The 22,099-nt window shown below is 35.4% G+C and overlaps 1 protein-coding gene across 1 annotated transcript; it reads left to right on the forward strand.

Annotated features, from left to right (window-relative positions):
- Nucleotides 1–222: 222 nt before the first annotated feature.
- On the forward strand, nt 223–2,123 carry LOC110879506 (protein BRASSINAZOLE-RESISTANT 1). Its single transcript, XM_022127976.2, has 2 exons — nt 223–630; nt 1,255–2,123. The coding sequence occupies exons 1-2, from the start codon at nt 394–396 to the stop codon at nt 1,948–1,950; spliced, it is 933 nt and encodes a 310-aa protein (XP_021983668.1). The 5' UTR covers nt 223–393; the 3' UTR covers nt 1,951–2,123.
- Nucleotides 2,124–22,099: the final 19,976 nt, after the last annotated feature.

The following is a 22,099-nucleotide window of genomic DNA, read 5'->3' on the forward strand; positions in this document are numbered from 1 at the left end:
GAAATAAATAAATAATTATACGCAACAGTTCACACCTTGTAACCCAACAACACGTTAATGATAAGCCATCAAAAACACATCCAAGGGCCAGCCTAGTTTGAAATGATTGCAGACACATGGTAGGCGCCGTGTTCCCTCCACACATGATTCTCACCCCCTTTGACGTCAAAGGCCCCCAACACACTCGAGAATATTATTTTTTATAATAACAACAAACAAATCACACAACCGAAAACACAGAGAGATTCTTCCAGATAAAACAGGGTTGGGGAGAAGCAAAATACTTGTGACTGACCACTCTGTGAAACAAACATACATTTTACATATATATATAACAGTCATTGAGTTGAGAGATATAAACATATATTGTGTTTGGGTTTGGGGTTTTGAGAGATGGAAATGATGCCGGAAGGAGGTGGCGGAGGGAGGAGGAAGCCGTCGTCGAGAGAGAAGGAGAATAACCGGAGGAGAGAGAGACGACGGAGAGCGATTGCAGCGAATATATACAATGGGTTGAGAGCACAGGGGAATTATAATTTGCCAAAACATTGTGATAATAATGAGGTCTTGAAAGCTCTTTGTAAAGAAGCTGGTTGGGTTGTTCTTCCTGATGGTACTACTTTTCGTAAGGTATGTTTTTACTCTAACTTTTCATCAATTCATTTTGTTGTTGGTTGTTAGATCTGGGGGTTATGATTTATGAATTGTGTTGTGATCGATTAAACGGTTGAGATTGAATCGGAGTTGCATAAATTTTGTGTGTTTTGATCGTCTGTTGTTGATTTAGGGTTTTTAAGGTGTAGATCTAATGAATTGATTTGAAATGTTAGTTAATGTTGTTGAGTTGATTCGATTAGTTGATTGATTATGCATTTATGCAGCTTAATTTGCTTGAAAGTAGAGGTGTACAAATAACCGGTTCTGGAACTGACCCGATTTAGAAACCAGTTTTTAACCCGGGACCGATCAGATATTGAAACTGGTTTTGTAACACGGGACTGATCCGATATAGAAACTGGTCTGTATAGGAACCGGTTTGAAAATCCTCCTGCTGAAAACAGTTAAAACCGAACCGAACTGGTCAAAAACTTGTACAAAAAACGGTGCTATGTTCGGGCGAAAACTGGTTTGACTTTCATTGACCAGAATTTCTGTAAATTTAATAAAAAAATTGCAGAAATTCATGATTCTTTTATCTAAACGGCAGGGAATTTGTAATTAAGTTTGTAACTTAAGTGTTTGTTTGAATTACAGGGTTCCAGGCCACCACTGCCTACCATTGATACCGGTGCAGGATCGAATGCTACAACTCCATGTTCTTCCCAAAGACCGAGCCCATCGTCTTCATCATTCCCTACCCCGATCCCATCATATCAATGCAGCCCGTCATCCTCGTCGTTTCCGAGCCCGTCCACCCTGGACATGAACAAGAACCCGTTTGCGTATCTTAATAACACCATCCTGGCTTCACTCCCCCCTTTGCGTATCTCAAACAGTGCCCCCGTTACCCCACCGCTCTCGTCCCCGATTTCAAAGTGCCCGAAACCGAACAATTTCAACTGGGAGTCATTTAGCAAGCAATCAATTTCTTCTTTCAACTTGCCGGTCTTCGCGTCATCTGCACCTACGAGCCCTACGAAGTACCAACGGTTCACACCAGCAACCATACCCGAGGGTGATGAATCTGATTGCTCCACCATTGACTCATGCCAATGGGTGAGGTTTAAGAACTACGAGCCGATGTTGACGAACCCCAACTCGCCAACTTTTAACCTGGTGAAACCGGTGGCTCCGGCAGCTGAAGCCGATGATGGCGGTTTTGATAAGGGGAAAGGGATGGAGTTTGAGTTTGAAAATGGTGGTGTGAAGGCTTGGGAAGGAGAAAGGATTCATGATGTTGGGATGGATGATCTTGAGCTTACTCTTGGAAGTGGGATTTCTAAAATATAATGTGTGTTTTATTGTTTTAAGTTATGGTTATTCTAAAGTTTATTAATTTTTTAAATGATTTTAGAGGTTAGCATACCAGTGAATTTTCTTGAAGATGCACATTTATGATTCAATAGTGGAATTTATGATGTCTTTTGAATTTTGATGAAGTGATTGCAGACTCATTTTACATATAGATCTTTTGAACTGTTTGATCATAAATGGATATTGTGTATTTACTTTCTTGTCACAGTTTATTCTCTTTATGGTTTTAATCGATGCAAGCCTTGCATATTTGGCTAATCATAATGACGCGATGTTATAAGAGGTCGGGGGTGTACACTGTGCACTAGCTCAACCTAGTCGGGTGTAAATGAGCCTGAGTTTGTAAGCTCAGGTCGTATACTTTCGAGAAAGTTCAGGCCTGAGCTCGACTTGTAATTATAAAGTTTTAGCATGGCTCGTGAGTAGTTTTACAACTTTGAGCTCGCCTCATGTATTATTTATTATTTATTTAGTTATTTTTATTATTATTTACATATATATTTATAGTTATAATTTTTATATAAAATATAATATTATTATTATCATAGGTTTGTATATAATAATTATATTATATAAATATATATTTAGTATATTAAATAAAAGTTATATATATTACATTTGTTCGTTTAAGTTCGCAAGCTGGCTCGAAATCGATATTTGAAGCTATGGTTTGGTCTTGTTTATTAAATGGGCCTCAATAATAATTTGAGCTCGTTTAAACTCGACTTGATTCGAGTTTTCAGCGAGATGATCTCGAATAGCTCACGTGTGGCTCGGCTCATTTACATAATTACATTTCTAGCCGAAGCGAAGCTTGCCAAGTTTGAGGCTTGGTTCGGCTCAGTTGTTCAACTTAATTTGGTGCTAGGCTCGTTGTTTTGGCTTGATTCTCATGTCTGATTCATACAAGCTAACATATATTAAAACAAGGTTACATTCCCGTGTATTATATGGGTTGATAACTGTAATGTTGTACAATTAGCAATAAAAAATAATGTTATAAAATGAACATATGCATAGAATGGTTAAATAAACTCGTGTATTATACTAATAATAGAATAAAACGTAATGTAAATTGTTAACGTATTTCTTTTAACTGAGTATTAACTTTGATTTTTTAATACAATCTATTTTTTTATTATTTAACATTATTGTATTTTCTCATTATTACCATCCAACCACATTAAATATTTCAATTGTTTTAGAAATTAATCATAAAATCAATTATCATTATTATTATTATTCTTTGTTTTTTAATGTTTTAACCAAAATAATTTTGATCTTGATATGCTCATCTAAAAATTAGTAATTTTTTTTTTAATCAAATTTATCAACTTTTTTTTATGATTCATTAATTTAGATTTAGTTTTATATTATACGTGAACTGGCCGAACTACATTAATATCGCGGGTAAGCGAGCAACAAGCTGCGCCGCTACCCCTTTCTGAATAGCAAACCCTTAGTAATTAATTTCATATTAAATTCATTTGGTTGATTATATATTAACTATCTTTAACTTTAATTAAAAACCAAGTATTATAAATAAGCAAGGTGTTAGTGCATATATGTGTTGTAAGTTGGGCTTTGGGAGTCTTTCAAAAAAAAAGAAAATTTCCCTTTTTAACCTTAAAGTTTTAATGTTTGACAATTTAAGTTTAAACTTCTAATCTTTGTTTCCTTTTTAACCCTAAAGTTTTAGTCTTTGACAATTTACCCTAAAATTCTAATATTTGACAATTTAAGTTTAAAATTTTTAATCTTTCTTTCCTTTTTAACCCTAAATTTTTAATCTTTAACAATTTAAGTTTAAAGTTTTAATCTTTGGTAATTTAACCCCTTTTATTAATTTGATTTTTTACTTCTAATTCAAACGTTTCCATCTTTTGCGATTTAACCACTTTGATTTTTTATACTTATGTGTTGTAATTTTGGCTTTGTGGGTTTTTCAAAAAAAAAAATGGTTATGCATATGGTTGTTGTAACCTTGGCTTTGGGGCTTTTTCAAAAAAAAAAAATTGATTTTTTTACTTTTCCCCTAAAAGTATTTCATAAATTACTTTTAACCCAAAACTATTTGTTTTTGTTTTTTTTTACTTTTAACACGAAACTTTTTATCTTTTGCAATCTATCCTCACAACTTTTTTACTTTCAACTTTGGTCCTTTATAGTTTTCATTTTCCGCAAATTTTTCGTTTTATGCTTTGTTCTGAATTTTGTGACTTAAAACATCGCAACGTGCGTCTATGGTTTAGCATTTTTCACGTTTCGTTCTAAACTTTGCGAGTTAACATGACACAATGTGCGTGTGTGGGTGAACGTTTTTACATCGTCTATTTTTTCCCGTTTGACAGGTTCAACATAACGTGCACGTCCTAAATCGACTTAGTTATAACTAAAGAATCCCGCCGCATTGCGGCGGGTCGTAATTCTAGTTTATAATTAATTAGGAGAGATAGGTGGAGAAACAAAAAAAGTAGATTTTTTTTTTTGAAAAGTAAACTTCATTAAAAAGAGAACGCCGACCCAAGCCGGGCCGACAAAAAAACTACACACAAAACTTACATATTTACAAAAGAAACCCAATCATGCCAATCAATCCCTTTATACTTAGATCTCGTGGAAAACCAAAGAAAACTAAAAGCCTTGATCTCACTTATAATGCCTTCAATTCTAACTGGAGAATTAGAAAACTTGAAATTATTTCTTGCAACACCAACAAGCTATCATAATTATACCATGGACCGCACTCCTCTTCTTATCCGAATCTTTAAGACCTTTGTGAATGGAGAGCAAATCTTTGAGCGAAAAGACTATAATGTTTGGAATTTTACACCAAGACGAAATTCCTTCCCAAACCATCGAAGCAACAAAACACCCTACGAAAACGTGATCAACTGTTTCTTCCTCCGAGTTACACATGAGACAACTAAGGTCGCCAACATCGATATTAGTAGATGACTTAGATAGATGACACCCCCCGGTCTCGCATACACACCCCCCTTTATTAATATAGTATAGATAGATTACACTTTGATCATCTTTGTATGTTATAACTAGGTTTTTCATGTATGTGTTATGTGGTGTAGTTATTACGCTTTTATATGTTTCTCCGACTTGCATACACCCCTAGAGAAAGAAGTAACATAATCTCATAGTAAGTTATCCATGTTATTGATATGACATAGATAGATAGATCAAGTTATTGGTACGACATAGATAGATCAATGGAGATTTAAGCCTAATATAATAGATAATAAACGCGTATAGTTATGCTATACGACACAACTATATCTTTCATATTTTATCCATAAGAACATTATAGTATGGCCATCGTGTGTGCATTTACCAAAAGTAACATGGCATGTTTTTGGGGACCAAAACATTCCCCTCAAATTTAATTCCCAACTAACAACATCAATCACACATTCAAATAGACACATATATACATGTATATTCTTTAATATCACAATCTCATCTCTATTATTTTAATATTATTTTTAAAGGGTTTGCTTTTTTGCAATAATGTGTGATACTAATTACAATATCGCGTCCAACTTTTTAGCTTTTTATTTGTTTTTATAATGAGTTTTGATTCATTTTAAATTATAATTGTGTGTCCAATCCATTTTATAGTGTATTCAACTTCACATGTAATGCTACAAAAATACGTGCAATTAATTGACACAGGTACCTTTATCTCCACGCGTATGCGCTATCTTATCCTGAAATCTTTTATAAATTATTATTTTTATAAGACGTATATATATGCATGTGTGTACAATTGGATCGGAGATTAAATAATTTTTTTTTTGTAGAAAGCATATGAAAAAAGTCATGACTTTGCTGAGTTGACCCAATTTCTTATTCTCTCTCTCAAATTTTCTTTCATGTTGACAAAGATTATAAACCCACACCCTTTTCACTATTTTGATTTCGAAATTTCATTGTCTTTATGAATGTTTTACTACAATTAAAATTTCATTGTCTTTATGAATGTTTTACTACAATTTTTTGATAAAAAATGGCACAAGTTGTTACATCATTTGTGTTGTACTCTATATATATGGTTTGCGTGTGAGACTGAGAGAGGGGAGGCCCAAATGCTTACATTACATGAGACACAAACATGTTGCCTAATCAGGCAAAACAGCTGAGCATGTCTCATGTGACCAGCCAAAAATAATGCAATAAACCAAAGAACCTACTTAATTAAGAATACAAAACGAAAACGACACGTGCCAAACATCTTATTGTTGTAAAGAATATCATTATAAGAAATTCACACACCTATTTTCTCAACAATGAACATTCTAATCTTAATCATGTTAAATGACAGAATTATTGACCGCTAGATTAGCTATGTTACCCTTGATAAATTTGATTCAAGCAATTCATTCACCCTGGTAAAGATAAGTGTCATCTAAAATTGTTGGTTTCTTGTTGTATCTAACAATGCTATTGCATTCGAGATATCTTAAACATGATACATGATGATCATTAACCATATGAGATTCGCATAAACGAATAGACTGCGGTGGGACCTACACAACGAAAACCTCGTTTCATCAAATTCTTGCTTATGAGTTTTGACTTTGGTGTTTTCATATGATAACATTCAGTCAAACTTGCTATGTTGACTGTCTATAAACAAAAGAAGCCCATGCAAACAAAAAGTTTGAATTGGAGGCAGCCCATCCAATGATCCATGATCCAAGGGCAACCTCGGCCCAACCCATTTACAGGTAAAGTGAACTGGGTCAATTTTGAACTAAGGCCTGGCCAAGACGAGAACCTTAAGCAATCATGGCCCAACCTATTTACAACTAGTGTAAACCAAATCGACACGACCCAATCACCGGGCTGGTTCGGGCCAGTTTCATACTACTAGAGAACTAGTATCTGAAGTTTTATGCCCAAGTTAAATATGGGGTTTTTAATCAACTTAAAAATAGCTCAGTGGTGTTGGTAAATTGGATAGGGTTTAAAATAGGAGGGGTCACGGGTTCAATTCCCATGGTATAAAAGTTTAGCTGTCAAAAAATATAAAATAATTAGGGGTTTTAAACCTAAATCTGTTGGACAATAAATCTATTTTTGTTAACCCACTATGTTGTTAGTTTTGGCAATTGAAAATTAAAATTGGATGTAGTTTTTAAAAGACTTAGTTTTGCTATTCAAAAAGTGGTAGCGGCGCAGCTTATTACCCGTTTACTAACTAGTTGTCCAAAACTAGTTGTTTTAAATATATCCAAAACTAGTTTACAGGCTAAAATCGGAAATTAAGAGCCATCAAAGTATACGGGTATGTTTAGTGATGCACTTTTCTAAATTTGTAACTGTGTATACTTCTTTTCAGATAGTCCAATCATATAAAAACGCTCGATTGTAACACTAATCAACAATCTATTTATCTAAAGTCCATATATAATGCAATTTAAAATTGTATTATATTGAATGTGTGGAGTGTAAGATTAAATATATTATGTTTTAATATTTAATCTAGTAACCATTATAATCATTTACATTATATAGATTAAAATATATAATAATCTATTAAATAATTAGTTGGTAATGATTGATGGACCATATTACCCTTATTAACTAATTAGGTTTCCTCTTAGGTGCTTATGTAAGGAGACTTATGTAAAGGTTCTAAGGTTAGACACATAACCTAATAATCATAACATCAATATCGACCCCTCTCTCCATAGCCGAACTCCCTATTCGGTTTAATCATCACCATCATCAGTCTGCACCCTAAGGAGGAACCAGATCACCTTGACAAAGATGTCGAACTCTATGGCTTCTCTCTCACTGGATTCTCCACTGCACTGTCTGTGGTGACATGTATGTTTTCATGTTTTCCATTATGTTTAAACATAACTGATTCAACATGCGGTATCAGAGCATATGTTGAGTAGTCAGTTCTGTTTTCGTATCCATCAATTCTGGGATAGAAATCTGGAAAACGGAATTTTGAAAGTCTAATATAATTCACAGCCGGTTTCGAGTCGAATATAGCCACTCGAGATCACTGTTTTCGGAAAAGATTAATTATATGTTCACTCGAAATTAAATGGGTTATGTTTTATGACCGAAATTTTGTTTAAAAGCCTTAAAAATCAAGTTTCGGGTTCCAGAATTATGTTTTATTTTTTAGGGTTCATCATATGTTCTTAGGAAAATTCGAAAATTCCTTATGTTTTGGAATATGATTCGGATTATTGAGTGTTTTTTCTTGTTTTGATCTGATTTTGTCCTCTAAACATTTTTGAAAACTCTTAAAAGATAAACAGATTATAACTTTCGAAATATTTGATAAAATTAGATCATCACTAAAACAGGAAACCATATCGCAAAATCCCTAAGAATTTGAATTTTCAGTTACTTTTACATTAACAATTGTTAACAGGAGTTTCGAGATCACTTTTAACGACCCGAGACCAAGATCTCGACTCGAGACCACAAGATCTCGACTCGAAATCATAAGAGTTCTCAAATTTTCACAACGCGAGACAACGATTTTGATTCGAGACCATAAGTTTTCGACTCGAGACCACTGAGGTTTCGACTAAGGGCTTCAATCTTCACAACTCGAGACCATGGTTGCGACTCGAGACCTCATCAAGGAGTCGAGATCTCATAAAACATAGTAGTCGAGACCATGATTACGACTCGAGACACTGAGGTTGCGACTCAAGACCTTAATGAGTCGAGACCTCATAATGTTACAAGATGAGTCGAGACGTGACTCGAGATCTCACTCGAGACCTCATAACTGAGTCGAGATCTCACTCGAAACCTCATTATTTTAGGCTGTTTAATGTGAACTAAATAATTGGTTTTGTAAATACTTAGTTAATTAATCAGAATCAGATAATGTTTTACAAAACCAAAATAGCTTAACTTGAATGAGCTTCTGATGTATCATTTCTGGCCAAGGCTGATTTGATACATCTACTTATCGTTCAAGTATTACGAAAGCTATGTTAAGTGTGCATTATAAACGTGAATGTCTTAATATCTGGCCAAAGATGATTTAATTCTTTCATATATAACATACTTAACAACTGCATAACTAAAGTGATTGTTTCATTTCTGGCTAAAGCTGATTTGTCACAAACACTTTGCACACATGCTTAAATGATTACACTTCTGGCCAAAGTTGATTTGTCTTCGTTTAAGTAGAATTTTAACTAAGTCTATTATTTTGATGTTAGTAATAGATAATATCACAGCTTCATAATTAAAATGGTCATTATTTATGCCTGCCTTAGTATAACATGCCCTTAGATCACATTAGGACTTTTTCCTTAGTATCATAACTTGCTCATCTTATTTCCACTATCAGCGTCCAATTGCGGGATTCCACCTTTGACTGGTGATAACTTTGTTGCATGGAAGGATGCTCTCATGCTTACGCTTGGACTGCTGGACTTTGACTATGCTGTAAGAGAGAATAAGCCAGCGGACCTCACTCCTCAAAGTACTGCTGTTGAGCACTTGACTCATGAAAAGTGGACTAGGTGTAACCGCATGTCTCTCATGTTCATGAAGCAGTCCATAAGCAATGCAATCAGAGGAGCCATTCCTGATTCTGAATATGCGAAAACCTACTTGGCTTCTGTGGAGGCGCAGTTCAAGGGGACTTCTAAAGCTCACGCTAGTACCCTTATTCTCAAGCTGGTGACAACTAAGTATGATGGGAGGAGCGGCATTCGCGAGCACATCATGATGATGAATGACATGGCCAATAAGCTGAAGGGGCTGGAAATGGAAATCAGTGATGGTTTCCTCGTTCATTTCATCCTTACTTCGCTTCCTTCGTCCTTTGAAGCATTGAAGATCAATTACAACACTCAGAAGGACAAATGGACGATGAGTGAGCTGGTCGGTATATGCGTACAGGAGGAGGAGCGTATGAGGATGGATCGCACTACTGATGTTGCAAACTTCACCACCTCCAATTCTAATAAGAGGAAGAACAATCATCAGAGGAAGGATGATTCAAAAGTCCAAAGGCCCAATCCCAATACAAGTGCACCCTCTAGCTCTAAGAACTCTTTAGGCAAAATCCACTGCAAGTTTTGTAAAAAGGCAGCACATATGCATAAGGAATGCCCTGACTTTAAGGAGTGGCTGGCTAAGAAAGGTAACGATTATTTTAGGATACTTGAGTCCTATAATTTAAATGTTCCTGCTTATTCTTGGTGGTTTGATTCTGGTTCTATGGTTCATGTTACCAATTCAAGACAGGGATTCCTTACAATCCGGAAGCTGGAAAAAAACCAAAGAACGCTTAAGGTTGGGGTTGATCGAGAATTAGAAGTGAAGGCCATTGGAACATTACAATTATTTATGAAAACTGGTTTATGTATTAAACTTTATGATACCTTATATGTTCCTGAGGTAACTCGGAACCTTGTATCAGGACCAAAGTTAGACATGGACAGTTTTATTGTTTCCCATGGTCATCGCAAACTCTCTAGCCTCTATGATTCTGTTCTTTATGGTACTGGTATTCTAGATGGTGGTCTCTATAGATTAGAACTAGATGATAATTTTTCCAAATCTTTGTTGTCATATAACATTAATGAATTACTCACAAAGATGAAAGAGAAACGAGACTTAGAGACTTCATCCATGTTGTGGCATCAACGTTTAGGCCACATCTCAAGAGAATGATTAAATCGTCTCGTAAAGGATGAAGTCTTACCTCTTCTCGATTTCTCTGATTTTGGAACATGTGTCAAATGTCTTAAAGGTAAAATGACATTAGCGAATAAGAAAGGTGCCACTAGGAGCTCTAATTTATTAGAACTCATTCATACTGACATTAGTGGTCCGTACCAAATCGCTGGCATAACATGACATACTTCATTTATCAGTTTCATGATGATTATTCTCATTACATGTACTTGTATCTAATTAAGGAAAAGTCTGAATCTCTTACAACTTTTAAAGATTATAAGGCTAAAGTTGAAAAACAATTAGATCGTCAGATTAAAGTTGTGAGATCAGATAGAGGCGGTGAATATTATGGAAGACATACCGATGTGGGTCAAGTTCCTGGTCCATTTTATGAGTTGTGTAAGGGCCAGGGGATTGTGAACCAATACACCATGCCTGGCACACCTCAGCAGAACAGTGTCGCTGAAAGAAGAAACCGTACCCTTATGAACATGGTGCGTAGTATGTTAGCCAACACTAATTTACCATTATTCCTCTGGACTGAAGCGTTAAAAGCAGTTGTTCATATACTCAATAGAGTTCCTTCTAAGTCTGTCCCTAAAACTCCTTATGAACTTTGGACAGGAAGGAAACCGAGTCTTAAATATATGAAAGTATGGGGCTGCATTGCTGAAGCAAAACTTTACAATCCTTTCCTAAGGAAACTTGACCCTAAAACAGTTACCTGTTTCTTTATCGGGTATCCTGATAATTCAAAGGGTTATCGTTTCTATTGTCCTTCCCATGTCACCCGTATTGTTGAAACCAAGCGTGTTGCGTTCCTGGAGGATTTCAAGGTCAGTGGGAGCAGTACCAACCCTTACGAAGAATTGCAAGAAGTACAAGATGCGGGGGGGGGGGGGGAGACTCGTCGCTTACCATTACTCTGATTACTCCTCTTGTACCCAATGCAACTACTGTACCTGAAGCTACTGCACCAACTCCAAATGAACCTCTACAATCAGAACCCATTATACCTCATGACGAAGGCACATCAAACGCTCAAAACCAAGACATCCCTGAACCCGATAATCCACTCAGGAGGTCATCTAGGCAAAGAAGGGCTACTAATTGGGATTATTATGTTACCTACCTGACTGAAATGGATCCCGGAAAGCTCAATGATCCTATCTCTTACAATGAAGCCATTAGCAGTGATCAGTCTTCTGAATGGAATAAAGCAATGATTGATGAGCTTGAATCCCTGAAGAAAAATGACGTTTGGGATTTAGTAGAATTACCCAACAGTGTCAAACCCGTAGGATGTAAATGGGTGTTCAAAACAAAACTGGATCCGAATGGGAACGTTGAACGCTACAAAGCGAGATTGGTTGCAAAGGGCTACACTCAGAAAGAGGGAATTGATTATCAAGAGACGTTTTCACCTGTCTCTCGTAAAGATTCATTAAGGATCGTCATGGCCTTAGTAGCTCATTTTGATTTAGAGTTGCATCAGATGGATGTTAAAACCGCTTTCCTTAACGGAGACTTAGACGAAGATGTTTATGTGACAACTGTCAAAAATCCAGGTATCCGTACAATTAATTAATCTTGATTAGTGCTTAATGACTGTGCTGAATTACAATTGACTGCTTTCTGATTACTGCATTATATTTACATGTGCATTACATATTGCATAATGTCATATCATTACTGCTTGCAAACATATTGACATAAATGATGCACAAAGCACAGTTAGCACAGTAAATGGATAAATCAGCAAATGCTGACATAACTCAGCACATAGACAGACAGTGTTTTGAGACCCAGTATGAGCCAGAAACTAAGTACTACACTAGTATAGAGTGTAGGGAAGTAAGGATCACAAAACTGCCTTTCTAAGTAATAGTTTAAGTGCCGGAAAGTGCCTAAAACTCACCCAAAGTGCTGAATTCAGCAAAATTCAGCATAAATCAACATTTTAACATACTTATATTGTGCAGAAATATGGCAAAGTGGTCCTGAATGCTTTCCTAAGTGTCGGGAATTAAAAGTGTCACAAAAGGGTACATAAAGAACACTAAACTGCAAGGTTTAGCACTTTAACGAATCAGTATCTAACCGAACAACCGGACACTACTCGAAACACCAAATTAACACTAGAAGCACTGTTTTAATGTTTCCAAGCTAGTTATGATCACCGAACATCATAACACCTCCTAAAAATATCTAATAACTGAAACACGTAACCAATACTTGAATTTGAACTAGATTACAACTAAATGGTTCAAACCTAAGCTAGACCCCCCCCCCACCTATGGGACGACCCATACTTGGCCCCCACCATCTTGATTTAATTTAATAAATTATTGGATCTTGTATTTACTTTTTATAACACATTACACAAGGGTTAAGAGGTTAGGATAGATTATAAGAAAGCCTTAAGAGTTCTTGATTTCATTTCATCATAACACACTTCACACACCTCTCTCTCCCTCCCTTGCTCTTGTTCTCGGCCGAAACCCACCACAACCACCATCATCATCATTCAACTTCCTTCATACAATCCATACACTTACAAGGGTGCTAGAAGGTATACAAAGGAGCTTGGTGGCTTTGGAAGCTAAAGGACCTTCTCTAATTGCTTTTATCCACTCAGTTTCTCCAATAGAATCATCCCTAGCCTTGTGCTAGTGGTAAGAACCTTGATCTGTCTATTCTACATCTATTTTAAGTGGTTAATGATGAATCATAATCAAAAACATCAAGAACACTAAAGAATCATATGAAGTGGACATGAACATAAGCTTGTTTAGTAAAGATATCTTGATGAATATAAGTTGTTATGTTTGTTGATCTTTGATTGTTTGTAGAAGTGATGTTAATCATCATAAGGTCTTGCTAAATCATGATTAAAAACATAATTTAGCAAGATGTGAAAGTAGAAATTGTTGAAGGATGATGAATCATCCACACATAAAGCATGAACTTGAAAGAAACATAAGGTTTTCTTGTAAAGTAATGATCAAAGTATATTGTTAATCTTGTAGATCTAAATATTTCATGGATTATTCTAAAGAAACCAAGTTAAAAACATAAGTTTCATATAATCTTGGTTCTTACATAAACAAGACTTGTTTTTAGTGATTAACCAAGTGTAGAAACACTTGTGTAACAAGAAAATTTCATAAAGAAACATTTTTATAAAACATAATTACAAGTTGTAAACATCTAAATCATTCAAGAATGATGTTTTTAAATAAACAACCACACTTTAAAGGGTAACTAAACTCACTAAACACACTACCAAGTTACTACAAATTTTCACAAACTTTCAAGTTCATGAAGTGGTAGATTAAGCATGGTTTTGGCAAAATTGGTAAGTGTAAGTTGTTTAGAGTTGATTGTGAATTGATTGTGATGATTTTACAAAAGAAAATGATATGATTGAAAACATGGAAACCTCCATTTTTAGGGGAAACTATGGCAAAATTTCCTAAAAATATAAACACTTAGAAAAATATTTATAAACATACACTTACAAGTGTATTTTCAACAATCAATGGTTACATAAACTTTGCCATAATTTTTTGTTACAAAAATACAAATATTGAAGGTTGGTTTTTATAAATAAAAATGGCTAAATATATATTTAGAATATATATATACAATGAAGACACACATGTGTGATTATTTGTATACTTTGTGTAATAGTTATATTATTTTAGGACTTGAAATAATACAACTCACAAAACACCAAGAATTACCATCCAAAGTATTACCCAAAATCTCAAGGAATAAGTATACAAGTTACACACAAAAATATTGGCGAAACCGAACAAGAAATGTAACTTACAAAATATTCCGGAACTTAATTCACAGTTAATTTTTGGTAAATAAATATTTTGGACACAGGGAAATGAAAATATGATTTTTATGGTTATCACAAAGTTATATCATATTTTGACAAGAAGGAAATATACAATTTTTGGTGAATAAAAAATATATATATATTTCCTTGGAATTATTAGAAGATATATCATTTTTGGGAAAAATATATATTTTCTTGAGTAAACTTGAAAATATATTATTTTGGAACTACAAATATTTTTGCCAAGAGAAAAATTATAAATAATTTTTCTAAGTAATATTTCTTGAATATATATATATATATATAGGTAAAGAATACTATACAATATTGCTTATCGTACATTACGTACGCTTCAATCTCAGCCGTCAGATCATCTTCCCGCTTTTTAAAATCGCATGTTGTTTTTTTTTATAACAATTTCGCATATGATAATTTTTGATGAATTCGCATGTTGTTTTTTTGTACCAATTTTGCATGTGATAATTTTGATGAAATAGCATGTTGTTTTTTTTATAACAATTTCGCATGTGATATTTTTTGATGAATTCGCATGTTGTTTTTTGTACCAATTTCGCATGTGATAATTATGATGAAATAGCATGTTGTTTTTTTTTTGTAACAATTTCGCATGTGGTAATTTTGATGAAATCGCATGTTAAAAAACCAACACGCGAAATTGTTACAAAAAAACAACATGCGAATTCAATGCGGGAAGATGATCGGACGGCTGAGATTGTAGCGTACGCAATGTACGATAAGGGCATTTGTACGTTAACCTAACCCTATATATATATTAGAAATATCTATATTGGTGGGCGTTTGTTAGAAATAATATTCCGGAAAATTTAATATAAATTTAAGTATGTGAATACTTAATGAATACAATAAAAATACGTATTCTCACACGTATATATCGGAATACGGCACCAAAACATGGCAAAAATATACAAATACAAGAATACGAATACACATGTAAAAGATGCCCCCATCCTTGGGAAGGAAATACAAGTATCAATACTTGGGAAGTATTAAGTTAATATATATTGTTTAACAATTATTCCAAAATTTAATAAATATAATTTAAGTTAAAATATTAATTATCTTGACAATAATTATATAACTTGGAATAATATCAAAGACATAAAAGAAACGTAACACAAAGACATTAATACTAAATCAAGTCACGGCCCGTTCGTCTAATAGACATTAGCACGTTGTAGGTAGTCGTGTTCACCGAAGGAGCTTTGAGTTACTGTGACCCGAAGACGCAAGACTGTGAGTTCATGTCCCCATTTTCTTTTAACTGTTTTCAGTTTTATAACTTCGGGGGTGAAGTACATGTTACAAAATGATTACATACAATTACAATTGGTATGGTTAGCTTTGGAAAGTATAGTAGATCATGTGAATGGGTAGGCGCACTCCCAAGACCATTAATCCTCGTGTTAGGACCAAGGGACATGAGTGATAGATCTATTTGGGTGTAGCGAGCCCACACCCATGTGGACCTGGGTTGGCCCATGAGGTGACTATGTCTTACAGCCGGAGGCCCGGTACAAATCTGCTAGGTTTGAGCCTTCCTACGCCGTTGCACGTATGTTAATGGCCTTGCAAACCATTAATCGATCTGTTTCCTTGTTTTGCTTTCATACCAGGATTTACAAACATACATACATACAATGACTACAAAGGTTTTATTCATACACACAAACAAACACATGAACTCGCTCAACTTTTGTTGATGTTTTCAAACTACATGTATTTCAGGGAATTAGATTTGGATCTGGCGGGCGTTTGCATGTTTCAAGTTATATCAAGAATAAAAGATGTCATCCATGGTCTTAGGGTTTGGCTAGGGTGTCCTATCCTGGACCAGACACTCCTCCCAAATCCTGGTTTTATTTAATATCTTTTGTCGAGTCCTTAGTGAACACCTAAATAATTCGTATGGTTTGTAAAACTTGAATTTAAAGTCTATGTTTCAGACAATGTTGTTATGTTTTTAAACTTATTGAATGGATGACAAATCTATGGTTTTTATCATATAGTTGTTGTTGTGATTGAATGCAATGATACTAAGAAAGTCACACCATAATCACGCTTCCGCAATATTCAGGGTGTGACAGTTTACATGAAACAACCTGAAGGCTTTAAACCTGAGGGGCAGGAGCATCTAGTCTGTAAGTTGAAGAAATCCATTTATGGGTTGAAACAAGCATCACGTCAGTGGTACCTCAAGTTTGATGAAGTCATGAAGAAACAAGGTTTTATGAAGAATCAAGTGGATCAATACACCTACCTCAAGATGAGTGGGAGTAACTTTACTATACTTGTCCTTTACGTAGATGATATTCTATTGGCAAGTAATAGTTTAGACATGTTTCATGAGTCGAAGTGGTTACTCTCGCATAACTTCAACATGAAGGATCTCGGAGATGCTTCTTACATCATTGGCATCGAAATTCACCGAGATAGACACAAATGGATTTCAGGATTATCCCAGAAGGCTTACATAGATCGTGTCCTTACACGTTACAACATGCAACAGTGCAAACCCTCCGTCGCTCCAGTAGTTAAGGGAGATGTTTTCGGTTCATTCCAGTGTCCGACAATAGAGGCTGAGAAGGAGCAAATGAGCCAGATACCTTACGCGTCAGTAGTCGGGAGCCTGATGTATGCTCAAGTCTGTACTCACCCAGATATCGCTTATATTGCTGGAATGTTAGGCCATTATCAGACTAATCCTGGCATAGATCACTCGAAAGCAGCTAAGAAGGTACTTCGATATCTGCAAGGGACGAAAGACTATAAACTGACTTATAGAAGAAGTGATCATTTAGAAGTGGTGGGCTATTCTGATTCTGACTTTGCCAAATGCAAAGATGATAAGAAATCCACTTCGGGCTATATTTTTATGTTAGCAGGCGGACCTATCTCATGGAAGAGTCATAAACAACAGTTGACCACAACTTCCACAATGATGGCAGAGTACATTGCAGTTTATAACGCAACCTGTCATGGAATGTTGCTTAGAAATCTGATCACTGGACTCAAAATCGTTAATTCCATTTCTAGACCATTGAAGCTTTATTGTGATAATTCAGCTGCCGTTAGTTTCTCGAACAGTAACAGTTCGACTGGAGTTGGTTTATATCTCGATAAAAAATATTTGTTCGTACGTGAACGAGTTGAGGAAAATAATCTTTGTATTGAGTATATTAGTACTAAAGATATGCTTGCGGATCCGATGACTAAAGGTCTCCCTCCTAAGGTTTACGAAGAAGATGTTCGGAATATGGGATTTAGTAAAGACCTTATTTAAGCATATTGTACTATCTTACGTTTTATGATTAATGAAATTTCCTCAGTTTGATTTTTTATGTCTCTTAGAATATGTTCAACCGGTATAATGGCATATAGACAAATAAAGTTACAAATCAAACAAAGGGCTTATGCGTATTTTGATCATAATGATTAGGTTTTAAATTAAGGCTATAGTATGACTAATGGGGGTCCTGAGTCGCATAATGATTCAACGGCTGTATTTCTCTGCTATAGTACTTGTTTAAGGCTAAAATGAGTGTTAACTCCTGATCAGGCTCATCTAATACTCATAGTAAATGATTACTCGGCTAAGTGGGAGAATGTAAGCTTGAATATATTATGTTTTAATATTTAATCTAGTAGCCATTATAATCATTTACATTATATAGATCAAAATATATAATAACCTATTAAATAATTAGTTGGTAATTGTTGATGGACCATATTACCCTTATTAACTAATTAGGTTTCCTCTTTGGTGCTTATATAAGGAGACTTATGTAGAGGTTCTAAGGTTAGACACACAACCTAATAATCATAACATCAATATCGACCTCTCTCTCCATAGCCGAACTCCCTATTCTGTTTAATCATCACCATCATCAGTCTGCACCCTAAGGAGGAACCAGATTACCTTGACAAAGATGTCGAACTCTGTGGCTTCTTCTCTCACTGGATTCTCCACTGCACTGTCTGCGGTGACAGGTATGTTTTCATGTTTTCCATTATGTTTAAACAAAACTGATTCAACATGGAGAGGTAGCGGTGCAGTTTATTGCCCGTTTACCATCTATCTCGATGTAAATTTCTTTCTAAATTGTATTTTATCAAAAAAAAAATTAAGTCAAAACTGTTTACCATACTTGGTTTTAAACATTTCATATTATATCTTAATTTAACTATTAAGTAATTGTTAAACCAAAAACTAGATCTTGAAAAGTACTAATCATCCTAGTATCACCAAGGTATGTCAATGTCATGCACCTTAAATGGCAGCAGGGGGAGCGATAGTTTTTTTTTTTAAAGGCGATTTTTTTTTTTTTTTGTGTTAAGACCACTACATTTTTCAAATTGAAGAGCCCTGTTGCCCCACTTAAGCCAGACGATGTTGTCTTTACAGGGCCCAAGCTTCAGAGTTTGGCTTGGTCCAGGGGCGTAGCTTAGTGTGGGGGGGGGGGGGTTCACCCGCCTCCCAATGTTTCGGTTAGAAGTGTAAAATTTCTTATTTTTCGTCCTGAAATTTTAAAATTATATAGGATTATCCCCCAATTATTTTGCTTAAATATTTATACAATATATAAATTGGGTCTCATGACTTTCCGTCCCTCAGAACTTTTGGTCAAGCTCCGTCACTGCCTTGGTCATTCCCCTGGGAAACCATACCGTCAGCTGCCACTTGACAGCCGTTGTGCTACCACAAGAGCAGAACTCTCTAGCGTAACACACGGTTGGACGAAAACCCGGGTAAGCTCGAGATTCAAACTGACAACCTCGCACAAGACATAGCTCAAATCTTTCATTACATTAATCCACCAATAGTGATACAAGTAGGTATCAAACTTGGGTCTCCACTGGAGATCCAAACCTCCTACCACTAGGCCACAAGTGGTGGATGGGGAGCGAAGGTTAGTAGTAACTAAACTACAAGTCCAAGTTCCGAACGATAGCTCACATTTCATAGCTGACAACATAAGATGTATGTTAAATACTTAAACATCTAAAAAAAAGTTATTGTCACACCCTAGCTTTCTAGAACGTGACTATAGTTGGATTTGTACATTTCATGTTTAAAAATAACCTTTAATTTAATAAACACAACATCTGATTAAAACTAAGGGCATGTTTGGGTAAGCTTTTTGAAACAACTTATTGACTTATTGAATTTTTGAAAAGTCATAAGCTCTAAAATGATGTTTGGCAAAGAGGGTGTATGTGAGGGGGATAAGTCAATAAGTCACAAAATCCTGACTTTTCCAAGAAGCCAATAAGTCAATAAGTTGTTTCAATAAGTTTACCCAAACATGCCCTAAATATATGTTTAGAACTTGCCAAAACCAAATTAGTGTTCGAAATGAAACAGTAACGGTGCTAGGAACTTTCTTTTTCTGCTAAAGTCCCGTACACTTGTTCTTTTCAGAAAAAAAAAATACCAAATCTCTAGAAACACATGCTAAGATTGCCTGGTGTGGGCTCACGTCCTCGTCACCTAAGTACTATGGTGTCCCATACAACACTGCAAGGGCGTCAAGAGGGACCCCATACAATGGCGATCTAGAAAATCCGCATAGGGGTAACGTTTCAAAATAAAGGGGTAACGAAATCGAGAAAACGTCAAATTTTTCCAAAATTTACACTACCGTCGGAGCGTCAAGGGGCAACGGGGGTTACCCCTTTTAACACTATAGGTCCGCCCCTGACCCCATAGTTGATTTCATTTTTATTTTTTTTGTTACGCAAGCGCCAAAGATGAGTGGGTGAGGCCTTTAGTGATTTGACCGTTGTCAAACGGTCAAAATTCAAAATAAAGTTTGTTTTATAAACGCTATTATATATAGCCCTTAAATTTTAACCATATATACCATACAATCTTCCCTACACAATCAACATCAACCCACTCCACAATTTTTTTTCTCTTTGCCACGTTTCCCAACAACACGTTTAGCCCGAATCACCCGTTTTCTTTGCTCAACGTCAACCGATGGACCCGAGAACTTGTACCGAACAACCCCACAAATGAGTGAAGTAGAGTACTATCCGATCATGCCATCTCCACGATCCCCGCATCCGTCATCACCGCTACCCGTACCCGGTTTCATCTACTATTCTCAAATGTCACATTCGGCTCAAAATTCTCAACAATCCCCATATCCACCATAATCTTCACAATCCACTGAAACTCAAAGTGTACATGATACCAAACCTGTAACCAAAACCCAAGCGGCTTCATCCAAGAGTGGTAGACACCGTAAGAAGGGCCTGAATCAAGAAAGTTCTCAGAAGACAGTCGAGAGGTAGATACCTATCAAAGAACTAGCTTTGTCACGGAAGTGGCTTGATGTTTTGGAAGACCCGACTGTTGGTGATATTTTTTAAGTAGCATATAATATAATTTTTTTGTCAAGTAACAAATATTTTTTTTTCAAGTTGCATATAATAATTTTTTTGTCAAGTGGTTATATAAGGTTGACTCTGTCTACGTTTTACGTTGCATGAATCACTTAATGTTATAAATTTGTGTCATGATTTTACGTTTATTGTCGATTTTAGTCCAGCCCTATGAAGCAAAATCAATTCTATTTATATTATATAATATATAATATATAATGCGTTACATACTAGAGCCATGAACTTACCAAATGTTTATGACTATGTTATTATACTTCTTCTATCTTTGCCGTTAGAAAAAAATACCCAAATGTTCATCACTTTATGTTATTATACTTTTCTATGTTTGCCGTTAGAAAAAAAAAATAATATGTTTAGCCTTTTACCTGTTTGGGTCGGAGGTGTGTTTTAATCAAGGTTGGAGAACTCGCTAGTCGCTAGTCGATTGGTGAGGTGGGGACTAGCTGCTACTCGGGATTAATCAGATCGGGTTTTTTATATGTAATTTTTAGTTTTATGTATAGATACACATTTTTATAGCTAAATATTTTAAATAGCTTGGTTTCAACTCTTACTCAACTCATTTTTTTAAGCATACAAAATTAGTTGTAGGAATTCACATGGTTTGGTTGGAAACTGACCGGAATTTAGATGTTTTGTCCGGAATATACAGGTTTTTTGCCGGAATCTGTCGGAATCGCCGATTTTTGGCTGGCGGACTAGGCTCGACTAACGATTAATGGACTGATTAACAAAAATATACTCAGTTACTGGCTAACTAGCGATTAATCACCGCTTAGTAACGATTTTTACAACACTGATTTTAATGCAGTTCATTTTAAAAAAAATAATAAAAAAACAAACAATTACTTTATTAGGTTTTAGTTACAACTTTCATCAATTTTCAAATAAAAAACTAAAGTCAAGTCATCAACAAAACGCCTTTCAAAAAAAAAAAAAAGGAAAATTACCAATTTGGCCGTTTGACCAAGCCAATTTCGAAAATGGCCATTTGACCGGGCATAATGCACCCTCCCATGAAAGTGAACTCCCATAATTATGCACCTTCAATCCAACCATCAGCTAGCCGACACGTGTCCCTGCTGCCTGAAACGGCTTTATGCCGCCTCGCCTGGCAGCCGAGCCGCTTCCCCC

This window comes from Helianthus annuus, chromosome 9 (assembly GCF_002127325.2).
Source record: "Helianthus annuus cultivar XRQ/B chromosome 9, HanXRQr2.0-SUNRISE, whole genome shotgun sequence".
NCBI classification, from domain to species: domain Eukaryota; kingdom Viridiplantae; phylum Streptophyta; class Magnoliopsida; order Asterales; family Asteraceae; genus Helianthus; species Helianthus annuus.